The sequence below is a fragment of the Pipistrellus kuhlii genome, unplaced genomic scaffold (assembly GCF_014108245.1).
Source record: "Pipistrellus kuhlii isolate mPipKuh1 unplaced genomic scaffold, mPipKuh1.p scaffold_m20_p_12, whole genome shotgun sequence".
In the NCBI taxonomy this organism is placed as follows: Eukaryota; Metazoa; Chordata; class Mammalia; order Chiroptera; family Vespertilionidae; genus Pipistrellus; species Pipistrellus kuhlii.
Genome location: NW_023425427.1, coordinates 11,340,333 through 11,355,687, shown reverse-complemented (window position 1 = coordinate 11,355,687; position 15,355 = coordinate 11,340,333). Strand labels below are relative to the sequence as shown.

Below are 15,355 nucleotides of genomic sequence, written 5' to 3'. Positions count from 1 at the left end.
CAAAGCAAACAAGCCTTCGCGTTAGTGACTGACTACGAGTGGGCCACGTATTGAAAGTGACCATCTCAGTATGAGCATTTTTTTAAATGAACTCCAGTTTGCACTGGAAACTAGTTTCGGACATGGATTCTGCATGCCTAAGATCGTCACCACGTAAGATGGATGAACAACAAGAAAGTATTCAAAGATAAAAATAATGTTGTTTGTGTTAAGTGGTAGGATTTTTGTACGCCTTTTAAAGGTTTTCTGCAGTGTTCCTAACATAGTGGCTTTACATCAGAAAAAGATAGAATAGGAAAAGGAGGTCACCCCGGTGACATGTCCTTTGCAGTGGTTGAGGGACCACACTGAAAGCCGCTAAGGCCAATTCCGGTGTTTGCACGGCCTTCGTGCCCTTTGGGAGCTACCCACCAGAAGGTCCGTGTGGGTCCAGGGAAGACAAGCATACAGCCAGCCATCCAGCTGCTTCTCACAGCTGCTTAGAGACAGAGTTCCTGGAAAATGCTACCTCCCTCCAACACATCTAATCTTCCCTGTCTCACATTTCTGGACAAAGCGGCTCCAAAAGAGAACCTTTCTCAGAGTTGTCAGAACTTCACCTTCCAAGCACACTGCCGAGAACTGAACGGGAATGGTCAGGAAAAGGTGCCCAGGCTGTTTTAGGCTGAAATCAATAATATACAGTAAATCCAGCCTTTGGAAAGCACAGTCTGATTAGATAGCATTTTTGCACTCATCCTCTCCTTGTGTGTCCTGCCCTTACCCCAGGGACCAATGCAGTGTGTGCTTAGGGATGAATGTCTAACAGTGCTCAAGGACCTCCCTGGGGCTGATTCTGAGAGAACCACACCCTCTTACATGGTGGTGGTCTTCCCGGCTCCGTTGTGGCCTAGGAAGGAAGTGATCTGGCCCTCGTAGAAATTCAGGGTCAGGCCATCGACAGCCACCTTCATGCCATCTCGGTAAACCTTCATCAGGTTCTGAATGGACACCCCCAACTTCAGGTGGCTGGGTTCCTCCTCCATGCAGACTGTGAGAAGAGAGAGAACAGGAATGAATGCAGAGAGCAATGACGCCTGGCCTGTGCAGACCAGCAGCCGGGCTTGTACTTTAAGAACTGTCCCCTCTCCATGCCCCCTTCTGGTTTTCCAGGAAGGAAGACAGGCTATAAATACAGGGGTGCACAAAAGCAGGCTAATGGTATTATAAATAATGTATAAATAACACAACAGTTGATAAATAATAGTACAAGGATAAACTCTGTTTCACGTACTCACAACTTATAAACACACTTTTGCCCTCCCCTGCATTTATTTAGGGCCCATTTGGGCACTGGTGTTGGTGATGGGAACACAATGATACAGGAGGATCCGTCGTTTAGGGGGAAAAGACTTGACAATCAGTTAAAATATAAGATGCTAAAAGCTCTTTAAAAAACACATTGCAAGTGCCATGGCACTTGTGGTGTAGCCACCTTGTGGAATACTACTCAGCAATGAAAAAGAACAATCTGTTGATACACATCACAACTTGGATGGATCTCAAGAGAATTATACTGAATAAAAATCCAATCCCCAAAGATTACATATTGTAAGGTTCCATGTATATAACATTACGGAAATAAAATTATAGAAGTGGAGAACAGAATCTTGATTGACAGATGTCACAGAATGGGGAGGAAGGCTATGGCTATGAAAGGGTTGCAGGAGGGAGCTTGTGGTGAAAACTCAGTTTTGCATCTTGACCGCAGCAGTGATTACATGAACCTATACAAGTGATAAAACTGCACAGAACACACACACACACACACACACACACACACACACGAGTGCATGTAATACTGGTGAAATCTGAAGGTCTGTGAAATGGACCAATGTCAATGTCATGGTTTTGAGATTGTACTATAGTCATGTTAGGTGTCACTACTGGAGAAAACTGGGTGAAAGGTACAAGTTTCTTTTTGTAACTTCCTGCGAGTCTACAATTATTTTAAAATAAAAAGAGTTTTGGTGTGGTTTTTTTTGTTTTTTTTTTAACACTATGAAATCTCAGAGGAGGAAGTGACTGACTATCTGGAAAGCTAGTAGGGCTCCTTGGGGGAAGGGATATTGAACTAGATCTTGAAGTAGGAATTTAAAAGGTGGGCAAATTGGAGAGTTCTCCCCTAAGAGGCAGGGAGATGTGGAAGAACATGAGTTGTTCCGGCAGCTGTGAGCAGCTCCAGGTGACGGATACAGAAGCTGGGGGTAAAGAGGCGGTTGGGCAAGAAGACCAGGCTAAGGAACGCCACACTTCACCACTGGTGAGGAGGAGGAGGATGCAGAGGGGAGCAGCAGAAGAGGGACTTATGAAAACGGAGGAAGTCACAGTGAACACACAGAGAGAACTTCCCTTCAAGAACCTGAGCAAAGAGCTCAGAAAGCAGAGCGTCACCACCAGCAGGTCAGGAGCCGGGAGAGGATTAGGCTCTGGGTAACGAAGGTGAGAACATTAAGGCTGAGCCCCGTGGCAGCCACGTGGTGGCAGCCTACACTGGTTCCTACAGCTATCACCATGGCCAGGCAGGCAGTGAGATGACGTTTCACCATCACAGTTGTATTTCTCTTCCTTTTACTTATTAGAATAGCATGAAACATGGAGGGGTGGTGGGAAGAGGAGAGGAGGAGGCTTAGAGTCACTTCCCAATAAGCCAAGAAAACTCGCCTCGGGGACTCAGATGCTGACACTCTGACACAAACCGTTTGGGAGAACTGGGGAAGGGACAGTGGAGTGGTTTTAGACTCTTGCCCCCAACAGTCAGTGGGGGCAGAAGCAGCACTTACTTTCAGAGGCGCCCTTCTGGCTGGAACCAGGATGGCTCTTCTCATCGCTTTCCTCACCTAACCAGTAGGACTTGGTGCAAGGAAAATACCAGGGCCTGGGGATTCCATACTGGCCTGAAAGCAAAGCACAGGCATGAATCAAGCTGGGCCACATTCCAGCATTCCTGAGATATCCCAACCGGACTCTCTCTCTCCTGGAGCTCCCTTCCTTGGGAGACAGGGACGGGCTGGAATGGAAAGGGGGAGGTGGAGCTACCATTTGATGAGACCTACTTTGTAAGACATAAGTGTGCACCTCTTTGAATCTCCCAACCACCCCATGACACAGCTACATCCCCATTTTAGAGACGAGGAAACTGAGGGATCATTCCTCTACCCAAGATCACTCAGCCAGTAAGTGGAGGACTCAGAATTTGAATTCAGATCTGCATGATACCAGATATCCTATGCATAAAGTTCAGGTAGGGATAATCGTCATTTCACATATACCTACCAACCTCCCCTCAGGGGAGAATTAGAAGGTGAACCAGAAAGAGTTAAACCTTGCTCTTTCAGAATTTGATCTTACATGAAAATGTATCCAAGGCAGGTCTTGGTCAGGGAGATTTATTAAGGGAAGTAGCGAATAAATTTTTATGAATGCTAACTCGATTAGATCACAAGCCAGGGCTGGGAGCCAATGCATTTGTTATTCACAAACTGCGCTGAGGAAACAGCCTCCACCAGCGGTAATGCTGGGGATGCAGAATGAGAGAACTGGGTCAGCCCTGGGAGCCATCTCCTGGGCCTGCTGACCACGGTAACCCAACTGGGTTCACCTCCAAGCACCGACACTTAGCAGCTGTGTGGCCTCAGGCAATTACTGAACTTCTCAGAGTCACAGTTTTCTCATTTGCAAACACTGGTTATTACAGGAACTCCTTCATTGTTGTCTTATGAGGATTTTAAATGAACCAAAGTATATAAAACACTTTGGACAGTGCCTGGCACACAGAGCTCGAGAAATAAGGGGTAGCCAGCCTGCGTGGCTCAGTGGTTGAGCATTGACCTTTGAACCAGGAGGACATGGTTTGATTCCCGGTCAGGGCACATGCCCCAGTTGCAGGCTCAATCCCCAGAGTTAAAGCGTGCAGGAAGCAGCCAATCAATGATTCTCTCTTGTCATTGATGTTTCGCTCGCTCTCTCTCTCTCGCTCGCTCTCTCTCTCTCCCTCTCCCTTCCTGAAATCAGTAAAGATATATTTTTAAAAAAGAAAGAGGGCTATATCGGTAGGAAGAGTTGTACTTTTAGCACCAGCTGCTTCTCGTTGGTCTGTGTGTTTGCCATAGGTCTAAAGCTGTAGCTGTAGGCACTTTCCACAAAGCCCCCAGCCCTACAAGGGAGACAAGCTCTTCAGCGACAAGTCGTCTTTCCCTAGCAGACGGCTAAAGCAGGGCGGAGGCTCGGTTACCTGGGAAGACAGCCTCGATGTACCACGTCATCACCCCGTAGAGGAAGGCGTCAAACAGCATCATGGAGACCGAGGTGGTGAGGTTGAAGCCATCTTCCTCCACGGGGCTCTCGAAGAGGTTGTCCCACTGCACCCCGATGCCCTGCTCCTCGAAAAGGGCAAAGTACTCGCAGCCAAACCCAAAAGCCACGGGGGAGAGCAGGCTCTGTGAGAAAGAGGAGAAAGTCACTTATCCACCTCCTGCCTCTTTTTTCTAACACTTCCAATGTGAATTTCACCTGGAGAAATTTGAATGTGCAAAATGGATCAATTACAAGACATGGAAGTAGTCATCTACAGGGCCCCTCTGGGGTTGGGGGAAGTGGGCTCTTGGCAGCATATAAAATGATTCATTCTATTTATAGCCACTCATTATGGGCACACATTTTGGAAACACGAGATGATGAAGTGTATAACTTTTAGAATTTTATGCTCCCAAAGATACCCCAAGGGCTCAACAATCCTGCGTCCCACACATACACTCATCCATCAAGAGCCTCCGGAGCCCTCTGCTCAGCACTGATGGCTCACGTCAGAGCAGCCTGCTTGGGCCTCTGATATTTAAGGGTCCAAACTGAGGCACCTGGAGGTGACTCTTAGAAGTGATCCGGGGGACAGCTGGCAACTCACCCTTACACAGGCTTCCACACCCTTGAAGGCCCCTCGTACCATGTACAAGGGAAGGAAATGTTGAGGGCAGGGGTCCATTTTTTTTTTTTTTTTTCCAGTTTAGAAGACATTACTCAAGTGAAACCCCACCCTGGACACAAGGAGCACAGAGTCAAGCAGGAGCCACCTGTGACCTCAAGAGGTTTCAGTTCTGTCCGTAGCTGTGACTTACGGTGAGCTCACATGGGGGTGGAGATAAAAAGTGAGAACGGCATCTGCTGCCTAAAGGGGCTCCCCAATGCCATTTACCCACAGCGATGTGTATGGCACAGCCTGGCTCTGAAAAGTTCCATCTGATGCAATTCGACCAATCGATTCACTGAGAGGACTACAGGTAAATAGTTTCATGAGACACAGCCCCTGCCTTCAAGCAGTTTAGAATCTAGCTCTAAGGCTGACATCCCATTGGAAAGACGCTCTCGGCCTGGGCTGCAGCGCGGAGGGGAAGCCCAGGGTGGCTGGGACTGCGGCGACAACAGAAAGGCCAGGGTCACTCACCGCGAAGAGCTTGAGCGTGAAGCCCACGTAGTCCTGCCAGGCCACGCACAGAACGTAGGGCAGGTACAGCATGAAGTAGATGATGCCCCCGCAGGCTGCCGCCAGGTTGGCCCGGGAGAAGAGCGTGCTGATGAGGAAGCACTGCATGATGGTCACCACGGCGAACACGGACAGAAAGACAAACACCACGCTGGGGTCGCTGTAGGGCAGCAGGTTTCCCAGCTGGAAAGGAAGAAACCCAATAAACGTGCTGCTCCTTCAACCAGCAAGCACATCCTAGCATGGCCTGTGGGAAGAAGCGGGGCTCGTTCCCTCTCCTCTTAGAGAGGATACTGAGGAACGGTGTGCTGTTCGTTTTCCTGATGAAGAAACCGAAGCCTAGAGAAGGGAAATGACTCACCCAGGACCACACACAAAATAGTGGTCGTCAGGACCAGAACAGAGTCCAGGATTGACACTCATCAAGGTTTATCTCAACAATTTTGTTCTTTGTTTCTCAAAGCAATCTGACCTGGCTTTTTCTTTTAAAGGACTAGGACTCCTGGCATCAAGAGAGTTGTGAGCGAGATGGCAACCCACACGACTTCCCCCTCCAACAGCCAAGGAAAACGGCCAGGCAATCCTAACATCCCCCTTGGCAACTGGCCACGGATCCCACACTCCCACAGGCACTTGAACTCGTGTGGACCTTTACGCTTATCTGCAGGAGTTGGGTGTATCTGAGCAGGACCTGCCAGCATGCAGTAGTCCCCAAATAGCTCCCATGCACCTGCCACAGGACCCCCACCCCACAAGAGCTCTGTCCTTCACAGTCAGGTACCGGAGCAAAGAGGGGTTTTCTTTTAGCAAGAACTGCTCTGCCTTGGGGTCAGATGGCCTCAGTGAAGTTCGTAACCCTCCTTGGCCTCATTTCCTTGTACGTTAAGTGGATTTAGTAAGGATATACTAAGACTGCACCTGTGATAAGATTTAAACAGTGCATGGCAATCAACACGTGGGCATTTGTAATGAATAGTAACAGTATTACACTGATTGTTAGTTCCCATGCCATGGCACTACCCCCTCTTTAAAAACATTTATTTTTATCTGATGGGCCCTTAGCTGAAATGATTGTGGAGGAAGAAAACTGGCCTACAAGCTTATTAATGTATGTGGTGGATATGGAACTGTGCCCGGAGTCCTTTGGCGGGACTTGTCTGGCTGTCAGCAGACAGCCTCCGGGTACCAAATCCTCTGGGTCTGTCACTGCGGCAGAGAGCACCAGGCCCTGGGGAGCACACACGTCCAAGGACTGGCTGAGGGGCCTGGGGCATGAAATGCCAGGGAGGGAGGCCATGGGGAACCTAAAGAGCTGGACATTTCAGCTTCGTAAGGGACAACTCTGACAAGCACATAGGCTCCCAGTGCCTGTGGGGTTGGCCTGGCATTGCCATTCAATTCCTCCCTTTGCCCAGTCCTGCATCCTCCCCAGAGATACTGATCCCTGATAAATATTCATATGCCAAACTGTTTCCAGGAAACCTAACCTGTAACCATGTGTCCTTCAGACTACAGTTTCTAGATATTCCAGCGGAAGCACTGCCCAGTATGAGTAAGGCAATGACCGGCTTTCAGATGCTGCCATGAACCTCTGCCCAGCGGACAGCATGGCACAAGGCAAGTGCGTGTTTACCTGGGAAGCAAGCACCCTGAGCTAATCCTGCTTAGCTGCCACCCAGCTGGGCTGACCTGGGGAAAGTCATTATCCCTGACGGGGGCCTTGCTTTTCCCAGCTTTAAATTGGGGGCGCTGCAGGAGATGGCATGTCTGGCCCCTTCCCTCCCAAAGAATGTTTGCTTTTCTCCCCCTCATGCAGCCCATGCTGGGAGGAGCCGGGGGGGGGGGGGGGGGGGGCCCGGGGGGCAGCCTTACTTTCAGGATGACCACTAGCAGGCTGGCGCTCACGAGCAGAGGGATGAGGCTGCTGATGAACCAGCTGAACCAGAGGATGCCATTATCCAGGCCCATGATACGCATGGTCTCCTTCAGCCGTGCCTCCTTCTCGTACACGATGCCCTTGATGATCACAGCCACCGAGTAGATCCAAGCCAGCGTCATGAAGAGAGGCATGGACCGGCTCATCACCCTCAGGAAGCTGAGGCCCCAGGGAAGGGAGCGGGGAGAATTAAAGACAAGTGTGAGTCAGACTCCATGGGCCAATGCCTCCAGGCCTGCATGCAAGAGAAAGCACCTCGACTGAGCCAAAGATGGCAGGCCCTCTGCACCGGGACACACAGAGCTCTCATTGCGTGAGCAGTGCAATGTAGTGATAAAAATCAGATCAACTAAGTATTGCCAAAATAAACTTCTTTGGGAGCCTGCTTGAGTAACTAGGTAACTCTGGGATGTCATTAAGCTAAATGTGGGTGATTTTAAATGATGGAAAACAAAAACAAACAAAAAAAATCCCAAACTCATTCTCTCATGAAAGTTCTCAACTTCTCCAAGGTCATCTCATAGCACTACTGACTTCCTTGCACAACCAATATGACAGATGGTGCAGAAACACACATCAGGCAGCTCAGGGGTATTTCCAAACGAGAACAGAAAACTCAGTGAAGCAAATGGGACACAGAATCTGGTCCCTGAAAACCGAGATCCAAGGCCCAGCTTCACCCCTTCTGCAGGCACTGCTGCGAGTCAACAGCAAGGATCTCACTGCCTCGGCTCCCAGCATCCTCATCATAAGACATCCTTTCTAGAGTGGAACTGGGCTGAGAAGCTCTTTGGGAAAGTCTTCTTCAGGGAAGTTATGACTAATCTTTCAGAAATTAAGCAGCAGGATAGTTCTGGGTGACATGGCAAAGCTAGAGTGAGCCACACAAGGAAATAAAATTGTTCGGTGCAAAGCAGAGAACAATCACAAGGAGAGGCGCCCTGCTCCTTCAGCACTCTGATCTCTACACACACACACACACACACACACACACACACACACCCCAGCAACAAAAGAGCACAGACATTTGCCAATTGGGAAGAGGTATCGCCTATTTCAGATGCCTGAGATGATTATACTTTTCCCCATGCTCTCTCACAAGAAGTGATTAGATCCAGAGGCCCAGCTCCCACCATGAGAGCTTGGCAGCACAGTAACTAAGCACTAAAAGATGATCTTAAAAATCTAAGATAAAAGGCCTTGTTCCATTTTATTTGGGTTGTTTCAAAATGTGGTTTACTAATGATGGAGAGGAAGTAGATATATTTGCACACAATGAGCTTTTGTAGGTCTGGAATGCTATCCCTGTGTTTGGGGACTGTGTGTATGTGTTTGTCATGACATTTTAAACATGCAGACCAGGAACTTTTAGAGATGAGTTACTTAACTGACTTTTGGGCAGAAAAGAGGTTCAAAAGAGTAGAGTGTAAAAAAAAAAAAAAAAAAAGAAGAAGAAGAAGAAAAAGTCCTGGTAATTGTGGACAAGAAGGGAAGGAAGATCAACAGTGTGTGCATGTGTCCGTGTCTCTGATGTGACTCAAACTGTCAACTACCCACATCTGGCATCTCATTTCCTGAGATCTTCACAGAATTTCCAAAACAACTTATGACCAGTATCAACACCCACATAAAATAAATGAAATCAAAGCACTCTTTCCCCTCCCTGGGTGTATGCGTGTCCACACGCCACTTGGGGACAGTGTCAGCTCGCTAAATAAAGGAGGTGGCTTCCTGGGGACTTACATGTCATCAACGTAACAGGGGTAGGGCATCTGCTGCACGTAGACCCCGGTTTTCTTCTCGGTGCCCGTCAGCACCCGGATGATCGCCTGCTCCACCACGTCCTGCAGGTAGGCGAAGCCCCCCCAGACGTACCGCATGTCCTCAAAGGGGTCCGCCCGAGGACCAGGGTCCCAGTACCTGAAACCGAGCCACAGGCTTGGGTCAAACATTTCGCAGAACCACACAATAAAAACCCAATCACCCACAATCCCATCACCACTGCCAGCCACTGTTTTTATTTCTGTATCTTACCTTCTGGTGTCAGTTGACATGTACACATATTTTTAAATAGATGCCAGAAAGAGCATACCACTTCGTTTGTTTTCCCCCTCCACTGAATACCTAACATCGCATCTAGCAGACCTACCACAATTTACATGACCACTCCCTTCCATATTGATTATTTGCCCCGTTTTATAAAAAAAGGATAATGCTAACTTGGAGAACCCAAAGTCTATTTTTCTCCTTTTTTTGTTCTGTTGATTTAATTCCTTGGGATTAATTCCCTCGAGTGAGAATGTTAAATCAAAAGATAATAATATTTTCTAAAAATATATATATGAAATAACTGTCTCCATCTAGAAATATGGCCAATGCACCAAAATTATGCCACCCATTCAAGTTTCTACCAAATTAGTGGGTAAAAGTAAGTACCCCTAAGTCATCTTGGCTGCTCTTGACTTCCCCAGGTCTGGCTGGTGTGATGGGACTCAACTCACCCATCTTTGATCTTATTCGTCCTCTCCACATTGTCAATGTCCATGCGGATCTTGTACTTGACGTGATGGGGCAGCTCAACACTGTCAGGCAGAATCCCGGTGAACACGATTCCAGCCCAGAACTTCCTCTCATCCAGCAGCTCCATGGACTTGTTAATGAGCCAAACCTCTGTTGCGATGGGTTCCACCTTGTTCAGGTTGACACACTGAAGGAAGAACAGCTGCCATGAGAAGCCTGGTGGCCAGAAAAGCAAGCAGTGGCCCTGACCCTGAGAGCAAAAGACTGTGTGGCTTTTTATCCTCTCTCTACAAATCTTCCCTTGAGTGGCTTTTCAATACGCGATTGAAATGGTTCATATTTCTTAACTGAAATTTAGAGATAAGTTACTTAACTGACTTTTGTGAGAGAAAGAGGTTCAAACAATGACCATGCCTCCTTTTCCTCTCTGTTTTCTTAGCAATTTTGAGTCATTAACAGCTAACCAAATAAATAAACTTGAATAAACTTGCCCCTATTAAGTGACATCATTTTTAGGACTAAATTTTTAAAAGTGTAATCTGTCTGAATAGATTTAATATAAATTTCATAGAAACACTCTTGGGTCAGACAGGAAGAAAAAAAAAAAAGCTAGAGTTAGACTTGTTTATTTAGTTTTTGATCATTTCAACAGACATTTATGAGTGCCTTTTGTGCACCAAGTCCTGTTAGGTTTGAGGACACTACTTGTAAATAAGTCTGTACATTATTCCTAAACATCCCTCCAATCCGACTTACTGCACCATCTCAGAGCGGGGAAAACACAGCGTGGCCTTTTCCAAATGCTTTACGGAACAGACCCTCACCTCCATGAAGCGACCTATGGTCTGGACCGCCCCGTTGGTCTCGTTGAAAGCCTCTCTCCAGGTGTACACAGAAGCGTTCTCCGACGGCACGTCCTCGGGGTACTTGGCCAGAAATGCCACGATATCTTCGGCTGTCCAATCCAAGCCAGCCAGGCGCTGTTTCCAGAAGCGGTCATTGCCCCTGCTGTTCAGGAGTGTCTGCCATTTCAATGGGAAATCACAAGCAGCAAACATTACAAAACCCTCCACGTACGCGGCCTCCTCCATTTATCTTCACAGCGAACTGTGAGTTAAATAACAGTGTCCCCGTTTTAAAGATGAGAATGTTGGGGTTGAGCAATAATGGAATAGGATTTTAACCAAGACTAAGTCAGAAAGCTAATAGCCGTGGAGCTGAAAGTCAAAGCCAGACCAGTGCGAATGCAGAGTCCCTGTGTTTTCCAGTGTACCAAACCACCTAGCTTACAGCAGTAACTACAGCAACAGCAGTAATCACAGTTACTCTGCACAGTTACTATATTGAATTATTTATCTGCTTTGCTTCACGCAACTCCATGATGAAGATACCTTTAATAGCTCCCATTTTACAGATGGGAAAATGTTGGAAACTGCCCATTGCCTTCACTTGCAGAAAGAGATGTGGACAAGGAACCCGGAAGGCTGGTCAACCTTGAGGCTCTGGCAAGGATCAGAGCCATGCACCCACTGTCTAGTTGAAACAAAGCGAGCTGAAGCAACTTCCACCTTTTAGTCTTATGTAAATCCTTGCTGATGGGCTATCATTGAGCTGTTACTGGAAATTGCCTGCTCAAGGGCTATGGTGTATCCCAAAACCTGAATATAAGGGATCACACGCCAGAGCAAAGCTGAGTCCCCTCTTGGGCTTCCGCCTGGCCCCCAATTCCCAAATTAATATTTTCTTGTCTAGTCTCTTTCATTTGTATGTGACCTCCTCCAGAGCCCGAACCCTGAACCTGAATGTGGGGGGACACTCACAACTGGCAGCCCAAGATGGGGTACTCACAGGAAAACCTACATTCAGAGCCTTCAAGTCCCTAACATAAGGTCCCTAATAAGTAGCAAAGTTTAGAAAAGTCGGAATATAAAACATGGGGCTCTCTGATTCTACTGCACCTTCCCAACTGCACTGAATTACTTTCCTCTCTTGAGACCCCATCTGATGACTCCTCATATAGAACACATATCTAGTTTGAATGAAGACAAACCCGCTTTTGCTGTTTAGTCTGAGAAAATAATACTGTTACTAAGCCAAATAAAATACGATCTTTCCCAACTGCAAGACACATGGATCATGATGCAAAGGAGGCCTATCTTCCATTTCTTGCTCCCTCGCTGGTTGGCCCCCAACTTGGATAAATGTGGAAAAACAGGAAAACCTAATTTGGTGCTCAACCCACAGCTACTTTTTTTTAAAATACATTTTTATTGATTTCAGAGAAGAAAGAGGAGAGATTAAAACATCAATAATGAGAGAGAATCATCAATTAGCTGCCTCTGCCCACTTCCAACTGAGGATCAAGCCAGCAACCTGAGCATGTGTCCTGACAGGGAATCGAAACGTAATCTCCTGGTTCATAGGTCAATGCTCAACCACTGAACCACACCAGCTGGGGATGGCTACTTCCTAAACCAGTCTCATTTCCACTAACATGAGCTGTTTTCCCCACGTGACTTCATATTTACTATTTTAATGGAAGCATAATGATTTCATAGATTATACTTACTATAATTTCACTAACTGTTCTCATGCTGCTAAGCGTTTAGCCTATTTCTAATTTCTCACAATAACAATTATTATGGCAATAACATTTTCTGTCCTACAGTGCCTTCTTCCTTTTAAAATGATGTCTGTAGGAAACATCCCTGAGGGTGTGTGGAATGGAGGTATGCAAAGTAACACATTTTTTTATGGTTCTTGCGATTTTCATCCCAAATTGCTTTCCAATAGGGAATAACAATTTATATTGTCATCAGTAATATATGTATTTTTGTAAAAATAAATAGATGCAAAATTGTACCTCACAAATTCTGAAATAACTTTATTCGGAGACTTGAACGAATGAGGGCTGAGTGAAGACATGTGGTACTTGGGGAGAGACTTGCCCTGCCAAGTGTGGATTCTGAACAGCACTGCCAAGAAAGCAAGACTGGAGAGGTGAGCCCAGTGAAATCCCCTGACCACATGGCCGTTCTAGGGCACATGAGGGGATCAGGGGACCTAATTTCACCCTGAGGAGTGGTAGCCAGGGAGAAAGCAGGGTCTTGAGATGAAGATGGCAAAGAGCAGCTAAAAAAGTAGAACTGTTTAGTATCGGTGGTTCCATGATGCAATAGAGAAGGGATTTTGGATCTGTGGGGTGAGGCAATGGGTGCAGACAGAGCCCCGGACAGCAGAAAGATAAGAGCTATCACAGAGCAGAATGGTGATTGCCAGGGGCTGGGGTGGGGGAGATGGGGAGATCAAAGCGTACAAAGTTCCAGTTATGCAATCTGAGGTCAAAGGTACTAACAATACATACTCTTGAATTGAAATTTGCTAAGCAATCACTACGTGAGATGATGCATATGCTACCGATTGTAGTGATAATTTAACAATGTAAATGTGCATCAAAACCTCAAGTTGTTCACTTTATATATAATTTTTGCTTGTTAATTACTCCTCAATAAAAGCTGAAAGAAACAAGGGAGGGCAGGAAGGAGGGAAAGAGAGAAGGAGGAGAAAGACAGAGAGAAAGAGAGGGAAATAGAGCAAAGGAAGGAAAAGAGCTACCCCAACAACAGCCTGAAGTACCAGACTCCATGAGGCTGTGGGGGTACAGAGTTTGAGAAGCCCAAGCTTGGAGTGTGAAATGAACATTCCTTCATACAGAAAGTGGGAGGAGGCTCCTTCAATTTCCACCCACAGGCTGATAAGTCCCTAGTCAATTTCTGGCCTAACCACCCCTGCTCTCCAGGTCCCAATACCTGCCAGCCTCATGGACATCCCCACCGTTCACCAGCCAGAAGTCAAAAATCCCCCTAACTCCTCCCTGTCCTCCACCCCCTACATTCAAGCAGCCCCAGGCCTCACCTCCTGCCAGCCCTGGCCACCCACTTGGCTGGCCTCCATCCTGGTCTCTGCCTCCATCGTGCCCCTCTTTAATCCCGTCACATCGGAGTAAGACATCTACACCTCCCCTTGCTTAAAGCCCTTTCAGGGTCCCCTGGAGCTAAAGTCACGGTCCCCAAACCATACGCCATGCCTTCTCCCCAGCCACAGCACCCACATTACCTCTTGCACATCCTGGGGCCTCCCAGCAGGATCCCTAATGGATGCCACAGTGATGTATACAAGGCTTTGTCCCAAAGAACTGGGAGCCTGGGAGCTGATGGAACATCCAGACCAAACTCTCCATTTAAGAGCAGGAAAAGCATCTACCTGCCTCCAGACCCAAGCTCACAGAATCCCTTCCCACTCGTGGGATCCTCTGACCAGAGAGGAGAGACATCCAACAGGGAGAAGTGCAAGTTCCAAGGAGATGACCAGGAAGGGAACCAGGGAGAAGAGGCCTGGGATCACACGAGGTCCAGTCACTGCATGGCTGGGCCACGGAATCCCTTCACAGAGAAGACTGGAGCCCAAGTGAGAACCATACTTGAAGGGCATGAGCTGTTATTATTATGAGTCAGGAATTTGAACAAGTCCATAAAAACTGCTGCTCATGTTTTTCTCACTAAAGTCCCTTGGTTTTGGAAAGGCCCCAAGTTACGAATTCTGCATTGATAACAAGACCAGCACAACAAAGATGACTCCAGCTTTGCCATCAGGGGAAGGCCCCTAGGTACTTCCCCACCCAGGGCATCTGGGGACAGTCCTGCGCCTGAGAAAGTTCCTTCCAGAGAGGTATCAGCTCTCAAACCCAGCTGCCCCTCTGATCGATGATGTGTCAAGACAAGAAACCTGGCAAAATCCATCCCTGCTTCTTAACGGCAGCAGACAGGAAAGGAAGCGCCTCCAGAATGAGGAGATAGAAAACAGCCTAATGATCCTGGCTCAGCCCAAGGCAGGGATGATGTGATTACATGGCACTCAGGATGGAGCGGAGGAGGTACTCTGTTCTTGCTCAGACTCCTCTGCTTTTGAATCCAATTGTCTCTAGAGCACTAATCCCTTTCAAGTGCAGTGGAAGCACTGAGTGCAGTCAGCCTCATGTGGTAAGGGTGGCTCCTCAGAGCAGGTCTCTCTCACCGGTTTGTGGGTCAGAGTAGCCCTTTGCTCCCACACCCATGTCCAAGTTCTACCGAGACACAGAAGGCGAAGCTGGCTCTGGAGCCAGAAATGAGAACAGCCAGGGTCCTGCAATCACCAGAGGCTTGCTCCAAACACCAGCCCTCCGTCTCTTAGGAAACTGATGTTTGACCGCCAGATGCATGGGTTCTGATGTGCAAGAAACAGGGTTGTCGGAGCTCCTTCACCTGCAGCTCTACAAAGGCGACAGCCCTGTGGCTTGAGCTCAGCTCAGTGCGTCTACACTAGTTAAAGGTAAAGAATTCTCA

General features: G+C 47.6%; 1 protein-coding gene across 2 annotated transcripts in view; it reads right to left on the bottom strand.

Annotated features, from left to right (window-relative positions):
• Nucleotides 1-15,355, bottom strand: part of ABCA1 (ATP binding cassette subfamily A member 1) — a 112,926-nt gene that overhangs the window by 35,401 nt on the left and 62,170 nt on the right. For both annotated transcript variants that reach the window (XM_036433153.2, XM_036433152.2), the window contains exons 12-19: nucleotides 10,799-10,996; nucleotides 9,956-10,161; nucleotides 9,198-9,374; nucleotides 7,391-7,613; nucleotides 5,480-5,701; nucleotides 4,274-4,478; nucleotides 2,823-2,936; nucleotides 859-1,030 (exon numbers count right to left, since the gene is read on the bottom strand). In XM_036433153.2, the coding sequence (XP_036289046.1) occupies nucleotides 859-1,030; nucleotides 2,823-2,936; nucleotides 4,274-4,478; nucleotides 5,480-5,701; nucleotides 7,391-7,613; nucleotides 9,198-9,374; nucleotides 9,956-10,161; nucleotides 10,799-10,996 (1,517 nt within the window). The remainder of the gene's footprint in view (nucleotides 1-858; nucleotides 1,031-2,822; nucleotides 2,937-4,273; nucleotides 4,479-5,479; nucleotides 5,702-7,390; nucleotides 7,614-9,197; nucleotides 9,375-9,955; nucleotides 10,162-10,798; nucleotides 10,997-15,355) is intronic.